This window comes from Hypanus sabinus, chromosome 25 (genome assembly GCF_030144855.1).
Source record: "Hypanus sabinus isolate sHypSab1 chromosome 25, sHypSab1.hap1, whole genome shotgun sequence".
Classification (NCBI taxonomy): Eukaryota; Metazoa; Chordata; class Chondrichthyes; order Myliobatiformes; family Dasyatidae; genus Hypanus; species Hypanus sabinus.
Window position 1 is genome coordinate 12,124,243 of NC_082730.1, and position 22,944 is coordinate 12,147,186.

General features: G+C 45.1%; 1 protein-coding gene across 3 annotated transcripts in view; it reads left to right on the forward strand.

Moving 5' to 3' along the window:
* The window catches only part of LOC132381016 (solute carrier family 41 member 1-like), a 70,438-nt gene that overhangs the window by 739 nt on the left and 46,755 nt on the right, over window positions 1-22,944 (forward strand). For all 3 annotated transcript variants that reach the window (XM_059950102.1, XM_059950101.1, XM_059950100.1), the window contains exon 2: window positions 251-984. In XM_059950102.1, coding sequence (XP_059806085.1) covers window positions 571-984 — 414 coding nt within the window. In that variant the 5' untranslated portion in view covers window positions 251-570. The remainder of the gene's footprint in view (window positions 1-250; window positions 985-22,944) is intronic.

A 22,944-nucleotide genomic window follows, 5' to 3' on the forward strand; every position in this document is an offset into this window, starting at 1 on the left:
AACGGGCTTTTGCAACACAAACGATTCTGACAATCCAGGTGACGTTTGGTGATTTTTTTTCCTCCCAGTATTCTTTTTGAATGAGTGTTCAGTAGTTTTCATTAGACGTGATTAGAAACTGTCACTTAGTGGATTTGTGGGAGCTGAAGGTTTGCTTGCCTCGAATTAAGTTCTTGTTTTTCTGTCTCTCTCTCTCTCTCGTTTATTACATGGGAGCGATTTTTAACGAGTCTCCTTTTTCCATTAATAGCGACGGCTTGCCTTCGTCCGACTGACCGCTAGAAGCAATCGCCGTTTCCGTTATTAATTGGGAACTTTTTTTCCTCCTCCTGCCACGTGTTGAACTTATGGCACACTTCCTCGACGGCGATGGCACTGAAATCTGACGGAACGGCAACTCTACCGGCTACATCTGCAGAAGGATCTTTATAACATCTTACCGTTCAGTTGGCCAAGAAGAAATCTACTTGACGCTTAACTTTTGGGAAGGGGGAGTGGGAGGCTCTTTTGAAACGTTTAAAAGACTAAGGAAATTAAACATTATGATATCCCGAAGATTGTAAAAGCGCCATGTCTAACCCCACGGAACAGAAGGAAGTTGGCCTGGTTTACCATGTGAATGGAAGCGCCTACCCCGTTGATGCTGGCTCTGACGACTTCGCCATCTCCATCACCCCCAGTTCGTCCAAGGAGCTGGTGGAGACGGAAAGCTCAGAATATTTAACGGAGGAGAGGGAGCAAATTGAGAGGACGGAGGCTGTTGTGAGAGACTCCCGTGCCAATGCCAAAGGTGTGAGAGAGGAAGACGCTCTACTGGAGAACGGGAGTCAGAGCATCGACAGTGATGATATTAGCAGCGACCCCAGCCGGGCGCCAGATTCCCTTAAAGAGACCTCCTTTTCCATTGGACTACAAGTTGTCTTCCCATTCCTGCTGGCAGGTTTTGGCACGGTAGCAGCTGGAATGGTCTTGGACATTGTACAGGTAAGGGACATTTCTGTCGTCTGTGCATTCGCAGAATTTTCCCCAAGTTATTCATTGTCAAGCCAGAGCCCTCACTGTTACCCCCCCCCCCCCAACTCTCTCCCACTACCTTGTCACAGGGGGAGAGATAAAAATCCTGCACTTGGGAATTCCACAGAGAGCCATGTCTTGATTTTTGCATGCCGGGCACCCAACGTCAGGATTTTGCAGTTATGCAATGGTTGATTTTTTTTAATGCCCTGGGGCAGATTGTGCGACTTCTGATTTTAAAGCCTGTCTTATGTTGGAAAAGGTACGGGAGCCTAAAGGTCCGCACGCAACGTTTTAAGAACAGCCCTTTCCCCTTTGTCATCAGATTTATTTTAATTATTTGGAGGTAAAGCGCAGAGGAGGACCCTGTGGTCTAACGAGGCTCGCTGCCTAGCAACCCATCAATTTAACCCTAGCTGAATCACAGGACCATTTACAATGACCTGTCAACCTACCAAAAGGTACTACTTTTGGACTGTGGGAGGAAACTGGAGCACTCAAGGAAACAGAAGCCTAAGGGGAGAAGGTATTTGCAGAGGGAATTGAACTCTGACCCCCCCCCCCCCCAGGTGTAACACTGCACCACTGTGGTGCCATGTGAGCCAGTGACCTTTAGGCATACAGATGAAAGTGAAGAGGAGGGCTTTATGGAAGGGAAGGAGTGGGTTGATTTTATGAAGGATTGCATTGATCTAGAAGTAGGTTAAAGGGTCAGACAACATTGCGGCTGAATGGCCTGTTCTGCTCCCATTGCTCTACTTTGATATTCCTTTGCCCTCTTTATTTTGTAACTTCCAGTAATTTCTATGCCTTGTGCTGTACTGCTGCCAGCACACCTGTCATAAATTTCCGCACACCTGTCAGCAGTAATAAATGTGAGTATGATTCCCATCAGGCATGGTTAAAAGTAGTTGCAGATCCATTTTCCGATGTATGAACATCTTAGAAGAATGGATAAGGGTGTGCTTCATAACTTTTCCGATGGATCAAGTGGGAAGCGAGCTGTTGGAGGAGCTCAGCCTCCAGGGAACATCTGGCGAGGTAAATGGACAGTCGATGTTTTGAGTCTCGACCTTTCAACTGGACTCGGTCCATTTCCCTTCCCAGGTGCCGTCTGTCCTGCTGAGTTCCACCAGTTGCTTCGGGCTTCCACCATCCACAGTCCATGAGGCCATGAGACAGAGGGGTGCAGTTAGGCCTGTTAGCTGATGGAGTCTGCTCTGCCATTCCATCAGGGCTGACTTATTATCCTTTCCAATCCCATCCTCCTGGCTTCTCCCCATAACCTTTGCCACCCTTACTAATCAAGAGCCTATCAACCTCCACTTTAAATATACCCAATAACTTGGCCTCCACGCCATCTATGCCAATGAATTCCCCAGATTCACCACCCTCTGGCTAAAGAAATCTCTTGTCATCTCTATGCCCTCGGGTCCTAGACTCTCTCACTATTGGAAGCACCCTCTCCACATCCACTCTGACTATGCCTTTCAATAGTCGACAGGTTTCAATTAAGTTTGCCCCCCCCCCCCCCATTCTTCTAAACTCCAGCGAGTACAGTCTGTTGTGCCTGCACCTTAAAATTTGTGCGCATTTTGTGGAACAGCATGAAAGTCAAAATAATGCTGTAGATGCTGGAACTCTGGAGCAGAAATGGGTGCCACAGTAGTGTAACACTATTACAGCTTGGGGCATCAGAGTTCTGAGTTCAATCCCGGTGTCCTCTGTAAGGAGACTCTGTACGTCCTCCCCGTAGAATGCATGGGTTTTCTCTGGGTGCACAGTCCAAAGATGCACTGGGTGGGTTAATTAGTCATTGTAAATTCTCTTGTGATTAGGTTAAGGGTAAATTGGAGGTTGCTGGGGCAACAGGGCTTGAAGGACTGGAAAGGCCTACTCCACCCTCTATTGCTAAATAAAGTAAACAAATAATCGAGTAGCTGGTGGAACTTGGTAGATGCTGGAAGTCTGGTAAACAAAAACAATGCTTGGATATCTCAAGTTGGAGGGCAGAAAGAGAAATGGTTAATGTTTTGAAAACTGGGGCCCTTCATCAGCAGGAGAAAATCGTTGGTCTTGAATGCAGAGAAGTTGGGGGAGGGCGGGGCAGTTCAAATTAACCTTTGTGTTATGTAACTGACAAAATGCTGGAGGAACTCAGTAGGCCAGGCAGCATCTATGGAGAGGAATAAACAGTCAACTTTTCCGGCTGAGACCCTTCATCAGGATTTCAATTCCTGGTGAAGGGTCTCAGCCTGAAGCGTCGACTGTTATCTTGCTGGTGCAGGAGGCCCCCTGATGTCAAGTCTGAGCGAAGCAGGAGTTCAGGTGGCAAGCAAGCAGAAGCTTGAGGTCACTCCCGTGGACCAAGTGCTGGCTGGGTCTGAGTTTGGTTCCTGCAGTGCAAGGAGACCACGTTGGGTCATGGAAACCAGGACTCTGGATTGGAAGACGTGCATGTGGAAATGAATTGCGCTTGATCAGATCGGGTTTAAACCACTAGCACGTGCCGTGACATTTGATGTCTTTACGGCAGCAGTACAATGAAATGCATAATAATAGGGAAAAAAATGAATTGCAGTAAGTATATATTAAATAGTTAACTAAGTAGTGGAAAGATAGAAATAAAAAAGTAGTGAGGTTAGTGTTCAGGGGTTCAATTTAGAAAGTGGGTGGCAAGCCACACGTGTAAAGGAGCAAGTTCTAGACGAAGACGTGAAGCTTTGCTGTACAAATAGATCACAGGCCCTTCGGCCCATGATGTTGTGCCAAACTGTTAACCAATTGCAAGGTTATTCTAACCCTTCTCTCACATGTAGTCTTCCATTTTTCTTTCATTGAGTCACTTGAATATCCCTAATATTTCCGTCTTTACCATTCCCCTCCCCTCAGAGGTGCATTCCAAGCACTTCTATGTTTATGAAAATAACGTTACCTCTGACACCACCTCCCCCATACCTTTGAGGTGACTGGAGGAAAGTACGTCCCCTCATAGTGGCCATTGCCTCCCCAGGAAAAGGTGCAGCCTGTCCACTATCTATCATAATCAATATTGGTTATACATCTCAAAGTCTTCCTCACTAGGGGTGGTGAGAGGGAATAAAGGGTTAAATAACTTGAAGCTTCTGTTCAGCATCGTCTGCAATGTTGCTGTGATGTTTTCTGTAGCATTCAGTTGGGCCCCAAAGGACTCCCTGAGAGTGTCTTTAAGAATCCATTCAGATTGATGTTGAGCAACACACACACACACACACACACACACACACACACACACACACACACACACACACACACACAGCAGGTCAGGCAACATCCATGGAGGTGAATAAACAGTCAATGTTTTGGGCTGAAATCCTTTACCTTTAGGACCTTCCTGATGAAGGGTCTTGGCCTGAAATGTTGACAGTTTATCCCTCTCTCTAGATGCTGTCTGACTTGCTGAGTTCTTACAGTATTCTGTGGTGGTTGCTCCAGGGTTCTGGCACTTATGGGATCTCTCATGAGAATGAAGTTGTCTTGCTTCCCTTCCAGTTCTCGATTACTGAAGTGGGTGTTGAGATCTGCACCCTCGGGTGGGGCAGGGGGCACTCGATACCGTGAGCGGCTGGGTGGCTTGGTAGGGGTTGCATTCCCAAGGTTCTGCAGGTTCTGCATGCTCCCAGCAGGTGGATGTGAGGTCCTTGGAAATGTAGCAAGTACCTTGTGTAGAGTGAGGTCCCACCGCCTGCAGTGCGTCCATGAGCAGATCTGTTTTATCTGTGGATATGAAGAAGTAACCATCGATCAGGACTGTAGGCACAACTCCCTTGCTTCTCTGACATGCTTCCACAAAACCTTTTCCCATTCACGTCAGCAGGTCACCTGACTCGTCTGGAAGGCAGCCTTTCCTAAAGGGCAGACATCTCCTTCCAAGCGAGCATGTCAACTGAACTTTTGAATAGCTATGTGAGTAATGAGCAAGAAATCAGAATCAGTTTGTTTCTAACACATGGTTATTTGAGTTGCTGTCACCTTCCCGTCAGCTTGAACCAGTCCGGCCATTCTCCTCTGACCTCTCTCATTTACAAGGCGTTTTCACCCACAGAACTGCTGCTGACTGGATATTCCTTGTTTGTCCACACAATCCTCTGTAAACTCTGGAGGGTGTTGTCTGTGAAAATCCCAGCAGAACAGCAGTTTCTGAGATTCCCAAACCACCCTGTCTGGCACCAACAATCATTCCACACAAAGTCACTTAGATCTTATTTCTTCCCCATTCTGATGTTTTGTCTGAATGACAACTGAACCTCTTGGCTATGTCTGTATGCTTTTGTGCATTGAGTTGCTGCCACAAGATTAGTTAATTAGATATTTGCATTAATGAGTAAGTGTATCTAATAAAGTGTCTTTGAGGGTATAAAACAGAAACTTTTATATTAGGAGGTTTAAACCAGATGGCTGTGTCAGGCGTTGTGTAATTTGCTGTGATAAGCTCCTTCATGTTTGTAAATGGAACTTTGTGTGTTCCTTGGGAATTCCACAAGTTCCAATTAAACCTTGCACCAGAGTTATTCTGTAGGCAAAGTCATTGGTACATCTGAAATTGCTGAAAAGTTGGGTCCGGTAGTATCAAGCTCAACCACTTAAGAACAAAATACGATGCTCAGTGCAATATTAACGTTGAACTTCACTGTGGGTTTCCTCCAGGTCCTCTGGTTTCCTCCCACTTTCTAAAGGCATACAGGTTAAGGTTAATCAGTTGTAGGCATGGTACGTTGGCATCTCTTGTAGGTTGCCCCCAGCATATCCCTCACTGAATTAACGCAACAGCCCATTTCAGTGTATGTTTCAATATGCATGTGACAAATAAGGCTAATCTTTATACGCTTTCTTTTAATTAATTTTCTGCCAAATTTTCCATTCCAATGACTTCTATTCCCTACTGCAGCCGATGGGTGTGTCTGATTTGATTAGAAAGTGCAGCCAAAGTGAGGTACAACTGCTACAGTTTGACTTTCCTATTTTTTGTATATAATTACTGTTTGTCAAAGTAACTGTGTTATCAAAGTGCATACGTCACCATACACTGCGCTGAGATTCATTTTCCTGAAGAAATTCACAGTAGAACAAAAAAATGCAATGGAATCAATTGAAAACTGTGCACGCAGACTAACAAGGAATCAGTGTGCAACAGGAGACGAGCTGTGCAAACACAAAAATAATGATAATAAATGGTAAATAAGCCCTTGAAAGTGAGCAACACGCACAACATGCTGGAGAGACTCAGTAGGGGAAGCCACCACAGCCACATATCATTCCTGGAACTGAGCATTTTGTGTGTTGCTTGGACTTCCAGCATCTGCAGATATTCTCATGTTTGTGCCTTGAAGGTGGTATCGGTTCAGAGTTGTCCACACTGGTTCAGGAGCCTGATGGTTGAGGGGTAATAACTGTTCCTGAACCTGGTGGTGTGGAACCCAATACTCCTGTACCACCTGCCCACTGGCAGCAGCAGGAAGACAGTACGGTCTGGGTGGTGGGTGCTTGCACTGGTGCATTAGCCCGGGTAAGTGCTCAGGGTTGTGGAGTGTGACTTTGATCATAAAGGCAAGTGGTACGTAAATTCAGTTGTTTTCTTTTCTGCCGGACAATTTTTACTGTCTGGTTTTGAGTACCATAATCAGAAATGTTGTGCCAATGTCAGAACAAAAGTGGCTGCCATGGTGAAAATAATGCCCAGAATGTGAGTTTTGGAGTCCTTGAAAGCAAGTCTATGCGGTTGTGGTGTCATTTCAACTTTGACGTAAGTAAAGTTATCCCCACCGGTTCAGTGTACTTGGTCTCAAAGCGTCACAGATTGCTAACTTCAAACTCCAGACAGAGTAGTGTCTCAGAAGTCAGCACAGCTTGGAAGCTTGTCTTTACTATAGTTTGGGTATATATGAGTGTCTGCACTCTCCAACCAAAACTTCCAGGATTCCTTTGCATACTTCACTGTAGTTTGCCTAGGAAACAAGCAACTGCGCTTCGTGATTAGGACAACTATATTTGTCAGTGTGGATTTCACAGCTCAGAATTGTGGGTTTAAGGGGATGGTGAGGTAATTGGAGCTGTCATTATGGAAAGAAGCTGTTTTCTTTCAGTAAAGCAGCGGAGGCTGTACTTGGAGACACAAGAGGCTGCAATTGCTGAATCGGGAGCCACAAACCAAATGCTGGAGGAACACTGGTTGAGCAGCAGCTGTGGGGGTGGGGGAGGAATTGTCCACATCTCAGGTCCTGCTGCGGGGTTCCAATCTGAAATGTCTGTGATGCTCTTCCTCCCTCAGCTGCTGTTGGTGCATGTGTGTGTGTGTGTGTGGTTTGGTTTATGAAGCGTGGGCAATCAGAACCAGATTCAATTATTTATCACCATTAAAACATTAAAATACATTGTTAGTGATAACAGCCAGCACAGCCTAAGGATAAGCTGGGCACTTTTCCCCTCTAAGCTGTAAAGGTTTGTGGCTGCACAGTAACAGCAACGCTCCCGTGCACGTAGCCTTCGTTGCCACGCAGCTGGAATTGGACAAAGCTGGAAAAAGTTTTTTAAAAAAGTGAAATATTTTCTTTTTTTTGTATTTCATGAAACCTTCAATTGATAAAATCAAACGTATGTGATTTTTCAATTTTCATTCTAAATATTCATAGTGTACTTATTTAAAAGAAAAAGCATGTAAAGTGCCTTGCAGTTTTTAGGGCAATTTAAAGATAAATAAATAAATTTGAGGGAACATTGATGCTGTGGGCAAGCCACAAGTGTCAGAATACACTCTGCCTTCAGCATAGCATCTCCACTATGTTCTGCAGAGCAACTACAATAAAACAAGTCCTTTTCCTCCCACCCACTAATGTCTCCCCCATATTTTACTATATTTCAAGGAATGAAGACCAAGATTATGCCGGTCTTGAGCAACATGCACAAAGTGCTGGAGGAAGTTAGGGGGTCGGGTAGCATCTTGGGCAGGACTTGGTGAAGGGTCCCGAATCGTCAACAGCTTCTTCCTCTCCATAGATGCTGCCTGGCCTGCTGGGTGCCGCCAGCATTTTGTGCGTGTTGCCCTGGCTTTCCAGCATCTGCATAATCTCTTATGTTTGTGCTCTGAGCCTCTGTTCTACAAATATCTGCAGTCTTGGAGACCCTGAGGCTTCCCCATGGACTGAGTAGCTGGCTGAGTACTGGCACAGGCAAGTCTGTAAAAAGTGGCCTCTGAATCTATTAATAGTTCTTTTTTGTTTTGTAAGCAAGTTTGTCTAAATAGCTACCACAGCCATTTTAAGAAAATATGCCCTGTATTGGTGGGGTGTCACTGATTAAATCTGTGTGGTGTTAGAATGCAAAATAAGGTTCAATATGTTTTGAATTTAATGTGAGTCAGATGTATTTATCAAATGTCCATCAAAGCATATAGTGAAATGTATCATTTGCAATAGCAATCAAGGATGAGGTGGGGGGGGCAGCCTGCAATTGTCACCACACATTCCGGCATCAATGTATTATCCCTTCCCACTCCCACTCACGGGCAGACTTTCAACCCCAGGGTGGGCCACCTCCAGTGCTTGGCCCCGGACTCACTGGCGTAGGGCCTCCAACTTCGGACTTCACCGACCTGTGAGTATTGACCCCAGAACTCGCCAGTCATAGCGTTGACCTTCAGGCCATGTCATGATATTTTGTGCGCGGGTGGGGGTGTGGAACTGCCACCTTTTGCTTTTTGCAAACCCGTCCACTCTAAAGGAAATCTATTGTGGTCTGAATATTGTTTTCAAGTTTCGGTGGGAAGTTGCGTTTGGTTTTCTCTGACGCACTCGACCTTACTGCCCGTTACACCGCTGGCGTTTGGAGCAGCAATGAAGGTCCTCCATCTCTGGTGGTGATCAGGGCTTCATTCATCATGTCAGTAGCTTCCTTTTGGTTTTCACTACCGTCAGTCATGTAATTCCCGGATGGAGACTCGGGAATATCGTCGCACTCAGGTGTAAAATGAACCTTCATTGCTGTTTCTGTAGCAATTTTGTTTTGCCTGTCGAGATTGCTAGCCCCGAGCTGAACCCCTGAACCTGGAGGACCTAGTGAACCATTCTTTGTCTGACCTCTACCCTTTGACCTGTTTGGTATGAGTGACCTTACCTAAGAGCCAAAGCATAAAACATTATCTCCAGCCAACATAGCTGCCTGGGTCATTGAAGCATGCGAGCCTCCAAACCCAACGACAAGGTTGTGGTCCTTATTGGAGGATATAGATGTTGGCAACTTCAATATTGACTGCCCATTGCTCAGTGTCCTTAAGAAGCTGGCGATGAGCTACCTCCTTGATCTGCGTAACCCTACTGGTACAGGTGCTCACAGTACACGCTTGGGGAGGGAGTACCAGGGTGGTGATGGAGGAAGGGCAGGGTTGTTCTAAGTCGGACTGTTGTGTGGGTATGCTCCAGAAACCCTCGTCATTTGTGTGGAGGCTGATGCTGTGGGAACAGCAGCAGCTTCTAACGGCAGTACACTTGCAAATGATGCCCCCGCAAACACGGCATGAATTGAGCGTTTTAGTATGATGTGTGGGGTTCTGAACGAGTGCGCTGCTTTGTCCTGTGTGGTTACTGAGCTCGAGGGTTGGAGGTGCATGACGAGAGAGTATTCCATCACTCTGCACCATCCAGGTGGAGTGAAATGGGACGGGACATCCGGCGGGTGCTTCTTGTGGTGGGAAATCCAGTTCTGGTCTCGTTGTGTAACTGCAGTACTCCTGACTAAACCAGTTTGGTCTCAAACCTTTAACTTGTGTGCTGCTTCAGGACATGCTGCACACTTGTAAAAAGTGTCGTGATATTTCCTCCCCGCTACAGGATTGAACTAAGCAGAACCCCGTTCTCTTGCTGCACAGTGTAATCCTAGTGAAACTCCTAAACTTTCCTGATTCCCCTCTCCTCAATAAATTGTGTCCTCGCGTGGGAACTTGTAGACTAACTCAAGTTGGTACCACGTTCATCCTGAGAGTATTCCTTCAGCTTTTGGACAGACAACTCTTGGTGTGTTTATCTCACATACGTCAGAATGTACAGTGAAATGCTTGTTGCGTTAACAACCAATGGTGTGCTGGAGGCTGCACGCAAGTGCCACCACTCATTCTGACATCGCGTGCCTACACTGCTTGGCAGAACATCACAAGCTGCAACAACAGAAGAACAGGCTCATTCTCTTACACAAACACAGCCACGCCCCTATGTAGTGTAGTCACTGCACAACAAACATGGTTAACAATTTGTGCACCTGCCATAATTTTGTTTTGTGATTGAGGCACAGTGCAAGCTGAGTGACTTGATATCTTCTGTATCCAAAGCGAAAAGGTTTCCTTGTCCGCTCGTTAAGAAATCCTCAGAGTTGTTGCCTCATCGCTCTAGAGCTTCAATCTAGACCAGGAGACCCCAACCTTAACCTTGGTTAATCTTAGGGGCTCATGCCATGATAAAAGTTGGGACCCCCTTCCTGTCTGGACCTTCTCTAGCCTCTGGAGCAGGACTTGAACCGACAGCTTGGACAAGAACGCTACCCTGCTGTTGTCAAGAGCAGGTGGAATGGTCTCCAAGTGCAGCTGAATCCACTCAGGAAATCTGACTCCAGGTCGCCGCCTGTTTATTGTGAAGCCCACAACGTCCAGCGTCTCTCGATCAGTTCGAAGGGCACGTGGTGGGTCTGATCCTGAGCTATTTTAAAACGAGATTCTTTATTTTTTTTCCCACGTGTCTATAAAAATGCAACATTTCAGTTCCTCTTCCACCCCATGCAGAGGCTATTCAACCTGTTAAGCCCTTCCAGATGTTGTTTGGCTGTTGCTCCAGATTCCAGCACTTGTAGTTACTGTTCCCAACCTTTTTTATTCCAAGGGTCCCTACCGTTAACCAAGGGGTCAGTGGACCCCAAGTTGGGACCCCCTGCTGTAATGTAATCTAATTAGCTGGCACGGTAGCGTTGAGGTTAGTGCATCACTGTACAGCATCAGCAGTCAACCACTGGTGTTCAATTCTGACTGCTGTCCGTAAGGAGTCTGACTGAGTGGGATTCCCTCGAGTTCTCTGGCTTCCTCCCACCTTCCAAATACGTACAGGGTAGGAAGGGTTATGAAGTTGTGGGCCTGCTACATTGGTGTCGGAAGGATGGCAGCACTTGTGGGCTGCCCCCAGTACATCATTTGACTGTGTTGGTCGTCAACACAAATAACTCGTTTCACTGTACGTTTCTATGTACACGTGACAAATAAAGCTAATCTTTGGCAGACAGAGCGCAGTTTGACACCTCACCTACCAAGTGTCACCAATAGTGCCGCACGCAGTTACAATGCCAACTCGGATCTCCAGGGCGAGACCTGAACCCACAGACTCGCACAAGTGAATAAAACAAATTCCTGCTCGCCGAATTGTAAGTCACCTTATAAAATCTCACAAGTGTTTCGTGTGTAGAGAGCCAGGTGGTTAGGATAAACCTCTCTCTGAGTATGGTTCAAGCTGTTTGGTCTTTCAGTTACAGTGGCAGGCAACTTGATAGGAAATGTTTGTCAACAATACGGGCTCTAAAATAAATAGAGTAAGCTTGTCTCTGCAATTTGAGGAGTCTGCTCAAAAAAAGTAACCTAGCAGTTCACAATTCCAGTTTCTATAAATCTTCAGTGTCAACTTAGGTTTATTGTCATTTAACGATGTTTATGTGTTGGCACGTGGCCAAGTGGTTAAGGCGTTCGTCTAGTTATCTGAAGGTCGCTAGTTCGAGTCTTGGCTGAGGCTTGCATGTGTGTCCTTGAGCAAGGCATTAACCACACATTGACACTGGTGCCAAGCTGCCCTTCCCTTGGGCAACATCAGTGGTGTGGAGAGGGGGGTCTTGCAGCTTGGGCAACTGCCGGTCTTCCATTTTTTTAAAAAAAGGCCTTGCCCAGGCTTGTGCCCTAGAAACTTTCCAAGGTGCAAATCCATGGTCTTTCAAGACTAACGGAGGCCTGCATGTATACCATCAAATGAAACACTGTTTCTCCAGATCAAGGTGTAAAGCACAGTAGTACATGTAACACACAGGAACTTGGGAAATCAAGAGCTAAATCTACAAATGAATTGCACGTAACTAAAGTAAAGCGCAGAAATTAAATTTTGTAGGGTACAGAACAAATTGCCGGCAAAATAATGAGGTTGCAACACGGTAGAAATCCATTTAGTCCAGGGGTCCCCAGCCTGGGGCCATGGACACCTCTGTTAATGATGAGGGTCCATTGTATAATAACAGTCTCAGTAGTCTCTGATGATGTTCAGAATCATATTTATTATCATATCCTACGATTGAACTGGGGGCGCGGCCACAGTTGCTCAGCTCAATCCTTGCTGATTTAATGCAAATGATACATTTCACTATTTCAATGTACCTGTGAGAACGAAAGCTAATCTTTAAATCTTTACCTTGCCCTCTTTTGGGGGAAACAATTCTAGCTAAAAGTATGATCATTGCAGGCGAGGCAAACACGTAACTCTTCATGCCTCCTGGTGAAATTCTCAGCTGGAAACAATCTGCTTCTCTTTGCATTGTTCCAGCCATTCATGTTTTCTAAACGGGGAGAGAGTTTAATAAAAATCAGAGGGTCTGGGAGTCCGCGTGCAGGATTCCCTAAAGGTTAACTTGCAGGTTGAGTTGGTGGTGGGAAGGCAAATGCAGTGTTAGTATTTATCTCGAGCAGAATAGAATATAAACGCAAGGATGTAATGCTGAAGCTTCGAGGCGTTGGTCAGAGCGCACTGGGAGTATTCTGAGCAGTTTTGAGCTCATTATCTAAAATGAGCCGGCTGGCAGTGGAGAGGACCTAGAGGAGTTTCACGAAAATCCCAGATTCCAGGAATGAAAGGTTTAATATGAGGAGCGTTTGGCTCTGGCCCTGTACTTGCACAAGCCTGGAAGAATGGCAAGTGACCTCAGTGAAACCTCTCGGATATTGAAAGGCCAAGATAGAGTGGATGTGGAGAGCATGTTTCCTATGGCGGGGGAGTCTGGGACCGGAGGGCACAGCCTCAAAATAGAGGGTTGTTTATTTAGTACAGAAACGAGAAAGTATTTCTTCAGCCAGTGTGGTGAGTCTCTGGAATTCATTGCCACAAGTGGCAGCGGAGGCCAAGTTATTGGATATACTTAAGGCAGATTCTTGATTAGTCAGGGAATCAAAGGTTACCATGTGGATATAGGAGAATAGGGTTGAGAAAGCTAATAAATTAGCCATGATGAAATGGTGGAGCAGACTTGATGACCCAGATGGCCTAAGTCTGCTCCTAAATCTTATGATCTTGTAATCTAAACTTGTTTTAACGGCTGTCCCTTTCAAACCGAAATGAGGAATTTCTTCTGCCATGGGCTGGTGATTCTGTATTTATTGAGTGTATGTAAGGCAGAAGTTGACAGGTTCTCATTTGGTTAGGGAAGAACTAGAGAAAAAATACTTTCTGTGTGTAGGTGGGCTGCAGGAGAATCTGGGAGAACACAGTTGATGGGATGAATGGCCTAATTCTGCTCCTACATCTGATGGTCTTGTACGTCTTCATTTTGTTGAGGCTGCGAAGCATTGTGAGCGTGCTATGTTGGTGATGGAATGTGTGGACGACACCCAGCACACCCTCGAGTTGTGTTGGATGTTAGCGCTTTTGACTGTATGTTTTGATGTTCGATTGTTACGTGCCGTGTCATGTGACATAGGTGATTATGGTCCTTCCATGATTGTTCCTGGACAAGTTTTTCTACAAAAGTGATTTGCCATTGCCGCCTCCTAGGCTGTGACTTTACAAGACAGGTGACCACAGCTGTCATCAACACAGCCGGGCATCAGTGGTTATATAACCAGGACTTGTGATCTCCACCAGCTGCTCATACGACTGTCCCCCACCTGTTCCCATGGCTTCACGTGAATGATCGGGGGGGGGGGGGGGTAAGGCTCAGCAGGTGCTACACCTTGCCGAAGGGTAACTGACAAGCTAGTGGAGGGAAGGAGCGCCCAACACCTCCTTTGGTAGAGACGTATCTCCACTCTGTCGATGTACATGTGATAAATAAATCTGAATGTAGACACAATAAATTCTGTTTGTGTGGGGGCTGAGAGAGAGCAAAGGGGCTTGTGCTGTTTTGTTCCAGTGCTTTTGTTCTGCTGATCTTTGTGGTCATGCTGTGTTGGCGCAGAATGTGTGGCGACATTCCTTGGGTTGTGTTTATTGACGCAAACCACACATTTCATTGTACGTTTCGATGTACGTGTGAATTGAATTGACTTTATTTCTAACATTCTTCACATACATGAAGAATAGAAATCTTTACATTATGTCTCCATCTAAATGTGCCATGTGCAATCATAGTAATTTATAATAAATGGAATAGTCAATGTAATATGGAGTGCACTCACATCAGTGTGAGTTCGTCAGTCTGATGGCCTGCTGGAAGAAGCTGTCCCGGACCCCTTTGGTCCTGGCTTTTATGCTGCGGTACCGCTTCCCGGATGATAGCAGCTGGAATAGATTGTGGTTGGGATGACTTGGGTCCCCAATGATCCTATGGGCCCTTTTTACGCACCTGCCCTTTTAAATGTCCTAAATCATGGGAAGTTCACAGCTACAGATGTGCTGGGCTGTCCGCACCACTCTCTGCAGAGTCCTGCGATTAAGGGAGGTACAAATTAATCTGAGTTATTGCAATGATATATTCAAATATTAACATAATTGGATCAGCACAACGTTGTGGGCCAAAGGACCAACTCCTCTACTGTACTGTTCAAAGCATTAGAGGATCTACTCAACGTCAGTGGTGTTTTCAGACCTGGAGAAAGTCAGGAAGGAAAGTATTTGGACATATGGTACCTTGTAGCCTCCTTAGAGTTAATGCATCATTTTTTGCATGTGGTTTTATAAGCAAACCCATCAGGTCATTTGTGACATCCCTAGGGAAGCTAGATTAATGAAGAATTTCTTTTTAGGGGAGTGCTCCTCTAGGAACGAACCTTGATCAGATCCATGTTCTGTCTGTGACACTGGGAATGCAGTGCTTCCTCAAGAGAGGAAAAAAAAGTTTGCTTGTTCAACTTAATATGTCATGTGAAAATGAGTGTTGGAAGTACTCCACCACCTTAGTACTGTGTTGGTAGTACTAGAGAATCCAGATGCAGATCACATAAATGTAAAGCTCTGGTTAGACCACACTTGGAGTATTGTGTTCATTTCTGGTTGTCTCATTATAGGAAGGATGTGGAAGTTTTGAGGATGCAGAGTTGATTTACTGGAATCCTTTCTGGATTAGACAGCCTGTCTCACAAGACATTGGGCCAGAATTAGGCTATTAGGCCCATCGGGTCTGCACCACCGTTCAATCATGAATCACTTATTATCACTCTCAACCCCATTCGCCTGTCTTTTCCTGGTAAACTTTGACACCCTTACTAAGCAAGGACCCATCAACCTCCACTTTATATCCGATGACTAACCATCTGTGGCAGTGAAGTTTTATTACCCTCTGGATAAAGAGATTCCTCCTCTTCCTTCTATCCTGAAGCTGTGCCCTCTGGTCCTAAACTCACCCACGATCGGAATCCTTTGCATGTCCATTCTACCTAGGCCTTTTAGTATTCACTAGGTTTCAATGAGATTTCCCCTCCTTCCCCCATTTTTCTGAACTCCAATGAGTACAAGCCCATCAAATGCCCCTCATGCATTAACCCTTTCTTTCCTGCTATCATTCTTGTGAATGGTGTTGAGAATGACTAGGGAGAGAGTGTGAGAATAGAAGGTTCAAGGCTGGAAATCACAGGCTACAACAGTGAGGTTAATGTGTAAGGAACTGGTGTTAAATGGGAAAGTAGACACATAAGATCAAGGAGTAATTGAGGCCATTTGGCCCATTGAGTCTGCTTTGCCGTTCTATCATGGCTGATTTATTTCCCCTCGCAACCCCATTCCTGTTCCTTCTTCCTGTAACCCTTGCCCTGACTAATCAAGAACTTATCGACCTCTGCTTTAAATGCATTCATAGATTTAACCTCCACAGCCATCTTTGGCAATGAATTCCACCATTTCACCACATTGTGGTAAACAAATTCCTCCTCATCTTTGTTGTAAAGGCACATTCTTCTATTCTGAGGCTGTGCCCTCTGACTTAGACTCCCCCAATGTAGGAATATCCTCTCCACATCCACTCCACCCCTAGGCCTTTCCATATTTGATAGGCTTCAATGGGATTCCCCCCCCTCCCCCATTCTTCAAAATTTTAAATACAGGGCTAGAGTCATCAACCTCTCTTCATAATGTTAATCCTTACATTTCTCAAGTCAATCTTGTAGAACTGATCTGGACCCTTGGGCTTTGAATGCACCAGCCCTCCCCCCCCATTGGTTTTTCCGGTCTAAGAGAACGAGTACCCTAAGAAAGATGTCTTTTTTGTGGTGGAGAAGCACCTGGAGTTGTTGCGAAGGTTGCTATGAAACAAAGTGTGGTCTAACCAGTTCTATATGACCTGCATCTGCATTCTCTCATGCAGTCCTGAGGTAGCGCAGTACTTTGAGATGCCCATTTTCACATGAGATGGTAAACAGGAGCAAATTTTGCTTGTCCGGGTAAGCATTGCGATCTCCAGGGAGCTCTTTCTGATTGTAGCACTTCCGTTGGTGTGCAGAGAAAATCTGAATCCGTCACCACTAATTTTAAAATCAGATTTTGTCTCCCTCGTGCTTTGGATACCCACCCTCTACGATCATTTTTCATACAGTCAATGCACCAAATGAATCGACTCTTCAAAGCACCAATGAATTACACCCTCCCCCACTCTCCCAATCATTCTGAGCCTGTACTTTGAACCCCCTCCAGCTAGGTGTCTTGTCATCTATCATAAACAAGCAGTCTTACTCTGTGGCCAGTAACAGAGCTCCACTCTGATTAAAACCTATTTGCTTTCTGCTTTTTTCTCTTCTCTCCCTTTCCTCTCCCGCCCATCGTGTCAGTACGGCACAGTGAGGTGCAATGATTATTTGTTATTTTAAAATTGAATAGTGGAAAATTATCTCAGACTTGTAGAAAAGGACCAGTCCAGTGCAAACAATCGGTGGGAATGAGGGACAGGGTTATAAGCGAGCTCTGAGTTGAGATTTCCATGCACAAGCATGAGCTAATGTGATTGTGGGGCAGTAAGGTAGAGTAGTGGTCAGCACTGCGTTTTACAGTACCGGCGACCCGGGTTCAATTCCTGGCACTGCCTGGAAGGAGTTCTCACTGTGACGGCACTTGGGTTTGCTCCTGGTATTCCAGTTTCCTCCCACAGTCCAAAGACCTACCAGTTGGTAGGTTAATTAGTCATTGTGATTAGGTTAGAGTTCCGTTAGTCTCGTGAGACCATGGATTTGCGCCTTGGAAGGTTTCCAGGGCACAGGCCTGGGCAGGGTTGTATGGGAGACCGGCAGTTGCCCAAACTGCAGGCCTTCCCCTCTCCACGCCACCGATGTTGGCCAAGAGAAGGGCACTAGGACCCATGCAGCTTGGCACCGGTGTCATCGCAGAGCAATGTGTTGTTAAGTGCCTTGCTCAAGGACACAAACACTCTATCTTCAGATCACTAGACCGATGCCTTATCCACTAGTCCACATTAGGGTTAAATCTCAGTAAATAAACTATCATGGTTTTCTCCCTTCACTACTATCTCCAGTGTCTTGTAGTGCAAACTGAAAGGCCACAAGGAGCTGGTGTTTGAAATAATAGGTGACTTATTATATTTTTATACATCAAAAGTATAATTTTTTAAAATGCAAGAATAAACAATGCAATACCTTTTCATTCTTTCTATTCACAGTCAATGCGTTTAGTCCTGTTCTGTTACATTCCTGCATACTTGAGGTTCCCATCTCTTTATGCCATGACCCCTACCATTAACCAAGGGGTCCATGGACCCCTGCTACACACCAATAGAGCTGTTGCCACTCATGGCCCCAGTGAGGGGGTTGTATACTACCGCAATTGTTCAGGGGCTTTCTCACCCAGCCTCTCCAGTCGCAGAAGAACCCTGTACTGTGGTCCTCCCCCACCTAGACTTCTTGGTGGCTGCATCAAGCTTCAGTGCCCCGGCATGATCTCCTGCAGCCTGGAACGTGCCAGTGAGCTGCGTTCCTTCACAGACGGCTCAGTGCGCAGGCTGACCAAAGCACGGCCTTCACCGACTTAATTATCTTCCAGCAGCACTTGATGTCCGTCTCTGTGTCCTTGAGAACAGCCAGTAGCTCAGAGTCCTCTGTTATGCAGCTACTCAGGGTGAACGATAACACAGGCCATTCATGTAGGTGGACCATCTTTATTTCTTGTCGGTGCAGATTTGGCCATGGTGAACGTCGGGGATGTTGTTAAGCCTTCCCATGTAGGTGATGATAATTTGTCGGCAACTTGATTTACAGGGCACTTATCAGTTGTAAAAAAAAATATTTCACATCTGCACTTAGCCTGAAAAGGAAAAGGTGATCTCTTAAATTTATTAAGATGCTGGATTACCGATGTGTAGAAATTGACAAAAGCATAAAGTGGTGCTTATGACAATTTGTATGTTGTACGTTTGCACGGATGTGTGGCTTCTGACACGTCTGCAGTTTGCTGGCGTAGCTTCCTGTGAAGCTCAGATGCTCTGTGGACCATAGGCAGCAGAAACGACAGGAATTGGCTTCCCCCACGGGCAGAAGACAGTGGGGAAATTAGACCGGATTCAAACATTCCAGCTGATTCTGCAGTGGAACGTGGCCTGGGTTTGAGTGACAGATATCAAAGGCCTTGTACTTTTTAGAACAGACACCGATTTCCTGGTGTCGCCTTTTTCAGCCGCACCAGCTGTACTGGATGTATGGAACGGATGTATTGTGTACACAGTGGAAATGACACATGGGAAGCAAATACTGGTAGCATTTTTTGCTCTCTCACTCTCCCGCTGTCCCTCTCTTTAGAACACAGAGCAGTACAGCTCCATACAGACTCATGCCCATAATGTTAGAACATAGAAATCTACAGCACATCAGCCCACAATGGTGTGTGACTGTGTAACCTAATCTAGAAACTGCCTAGAATTTCCCTACCATGTAACCCTCTTTTTTTAAACTCCATGTACCTATCTAATAATCTCTTAAAAGACCCTATTGTTCCTGCCTCTACCACCATCACTGGCCATGCATCCCACGCACCCACCACTCTCTGTGTGAAAAATGTACCTCCTTCCAAGCACCTTAAAGCTACGCCCCCTCGTGTTAGCCATTTCAGCCCTGGGAAAAAGCCTCTGCCTATCCACATGATCACTACCTGTCATCATCTCGTACACCTCAATCAGGTCACCTCTCATCCTCCATCACTACAAGGAGAAAAGGCCAAGTTCACTGAACCTGTTCTCAAAAGGCATGTTCTCTGATCCAGGCAACAGCCTTGTAAATCTCCTCTGCACTCTCTATTGTATCCACAACCTCCCTGTAGTGAGGTGATCAGATGTTGTGCTGACAATTTAACCTACTCCAAGATCCGGCTGGTAGTGTAGTGGCATCAGCACCGGACTTCAAGGCAGATGGCCCTGAGTTCAAAACCCAGCTGGGACCCGACCTGGGCAGCAGCAGAATCTGTGCAGAAGAAAGGCCTTGCAGTGGAAATCCATATTTTGCCATGAAAACCTTGTGGACCCTCTGGACCAATAGATCAAGAAGAGTCGGACTCGACTTAATGACTGAATAACAAGATAAATCTAACTCTTCCCTCCATTCTTCTTTCATCCACGTGTCTGTCAGAGAGTCTGAAATGTCCAGAATGTACCTGCCTCTATCACTACCCCTGGCTCCCCTTGTATTAGCCATTAAAAAGTCTCTGCTGGCCACTCCATCAGTGCCTCTTCTCTTATACACTTCTACCAAGTCTCCTCTCGTCCTCCTCCTCCTCTCCAAAAAGAAAAGCTGCGGCTCACTGAACCTATCCTCATTTGACATACGGTACATACTCATGAGGCTGACCACCTTATCTTATTGCAGTTGGAAGTTAATCTTATTTCTCTTTCCTGTTGGAGGTACTTACGGACTTGCAAGCCTTGTGTTTGCTGGTGCGCTGATCTTTCATCAGAACAGCAAGAGGTATCAGATTTTGGGTGTTTGAGGAATTAAAGCTGATAACAGTTTGCACAAGAATTTCCCCTGCTACATCTCTGCCCTTAATGTCGCTGCTCTCTCCTCAGATGCTGCCTGCTGGCTCAACGATTCTACTCAAATTTTATCTTTGATTTACTGCATTACTTGTTTCTTTTCTCCCCCTGATTTTATTCAGCAAAATTGGGCAGCATGGCTGCGTAATTGTTAGCACAATACTTTACAACACCAACAACCCAGGTTCAATTCCCACTGCTGCCTGTAAGAAGGTTATACGTTCTCCCTGTGACTGCGCGAGTTTCTTCCTACAGTCCAGTCATACCAGGTTGGTAGGTTAATTGGTCATTGTAAATTGTCCCGTGGGTTGTATCGAGAAATTGCTGGGCAGCATGGCTGGAATGTAACTCAATGAATAACACTTTTTTAAAGTTGTTTTTTTTTCCGAAGACTTGCACCTTTGGGTTGTGGCCCTGTGGAGAACTCAATTCCTCGTTGATGTTGCAGACTGTGCTAATACCACTGCACCATCAGCACAGACCTGCAAAACTCAGAAGCAGGTTTATTATCACTGACGTACGTTGTGACTTTTGTTTAACGGCAGCAGTGCGATGTAATAAAAATACTGACTGTTACACTAAGAAATATTAGAAATATGAGCAGTGGAAAAAAAGCAAATTAATGAGGTAGACTTCAAGGTTTTGTACACTGCTCAGAATAAGTGTTACTCCTTAAAGATACAATTCATCTGCAGAGTCTTTCTTTCTTTCTTTTTCAATCTTTTTATTGATTTTCACATATACACAAAAAAAATAACATAGTAATAAGTAAATTATAAATACAATAGACTTGAAATCACATTGATAATAAGATAATAATATCCTACTAAACATCAACAAAAGAAAATACCTTAATCAAGTCCACATGATTATATGAAAAAAAAAACAAATAACCATTAAAAAAGAAAAAAAAATATTAAAAAATATGTGAGAAAAAAAAATATATTAAAAAAAAATAAAACACTAAACTAAACTAACATAGGCAATAATAACAGTTTACAAGTATAAGATAGTGTCAAAGAACTCCGGAACTCCATACCTGAACATGAATAAGCAGAAAGGTCTGGAGAAGGCCAAATTAATTCATATGAAAATGTCGAATAAACGGTCTCCAAGTTTCTTCAAATTTAATTGATGAGTCAAAAATAGTGCTTCTAATTTTTTCCAAACTCAGACAAGAAATAGTTTGAGAAAGCCATTGAAATGTAGTAGGAGGATTTAGCAGAGTCTTGTGCACAATCCAAAAATTCGTGATTAGTTAATTTTGCTGAGGCGAGGGCAAGAATCCTACAGGCACCTCCTCTTCCTTAGTGTAATTTTAAGTTGTGGCTTGCTTTCAGTTTGGTAAATTATCACCACTTGGTTAAAGGATGTACCTAATAAAGTGGCCACTGAGTGTATGTTCATGGTCTTCTGTTTAGCCCATCCACTTCAAGGTTTGGCATGTTGTGCACACAGAGATGCCACTGTTCTAACGCATAGTTATTTGGGTTTCTGTCAGCTTGAACCAGTCTGGCCATTCTCCTCTGGCCTCCCTCGTTAACAAGGTGCTTTTGCCCACAGAACTGCTGCTCGTTGGATTTTTCCCCCTACCATCCTCTGTAAACTCTTGAGACCACTTGTATGAAAATCCCAGGAGATCAGCAGTTTCTGAGATACTCAAACACTCTGTCTGGCACCAACAATCATTCCACGGTCAAGGTCACTTAGATCACATTTCTTCTCCATTCTGATGTTCAGTCTGAAACTCTTGACCATGTTTGCATGCCTTTATGGATTGGTGCCATGTGATTGGCTGATTAGAGATTGTGTGCAGGTGTACCTAATAAAGTGGCCACTAAGTGAATAATAACATTGCATTTTAATCACAGGGCAAAAGGAAGGTCAGCACTCTGCACAGCGTATGTTAGTTAAGTATTTTCAGCATCTACAAAATCTCTTGTGTGTGACTTGTTAATTATCACCTCCTTTTCTGTTACTATCTGCACTTTCTATATTTCTTCTCTCTCAGGTACTTCTTGCTCCACAACTCTCCATGTCATGGTATTTGTTTACTTTTTCACCCTGCAGTTAGGAATTCTTCTCTTTTTTTATTTCTGCTGATTAGTTAAAATAACAGGTGGAAGAATGAGAAGGCGGGTGATGTTCCATTGAAAGGGTGGTAGGAGTTGGTGATTCGGTGTGTGACAGGATGGAAGGGGGAATTCCCTTTACGTTTAAGGAGGATTTGGGTGAGGTGTGATGCTGGATATGGAATAGTACAAGAGGAGCGAAGTAGGCCATTCAGCCCTTGAGCAATCAAGGATCGACTTTATTCACCGTATATATTAGGAATTTGTTGTGTTGGCGTAACATTCAACAATCTTGAGGCCCTCCGTTGGGCAGTGTCGACCATGCATGTTGCGTCCCAGCTGTCTGTGTGATATGCAGACCAGTACTTGAGCCAGGGCGGTATGGTATGGAGAGCAAGCTGTCGCCCGTGTAGCAGGCTCCCCCTCTCCACGTAGCTGATGAGCCCAGAGGAACGGCAGAGGCCAATACAGTTTGGCACCAGCAGCGTTGCAAGAGCTGCCCCGTCAGCATCGGACTCAACGTTGGACTGCCGTAGGGACTCCTGCTCCAGATTTTCCTCCTGACTTTACACCTTCCCCGTGAGTGGGTATACCCACAAGGCAGCGGAAGTATGAAGATCAGAGTTTTCCTTCTAGGTGAGCTGCC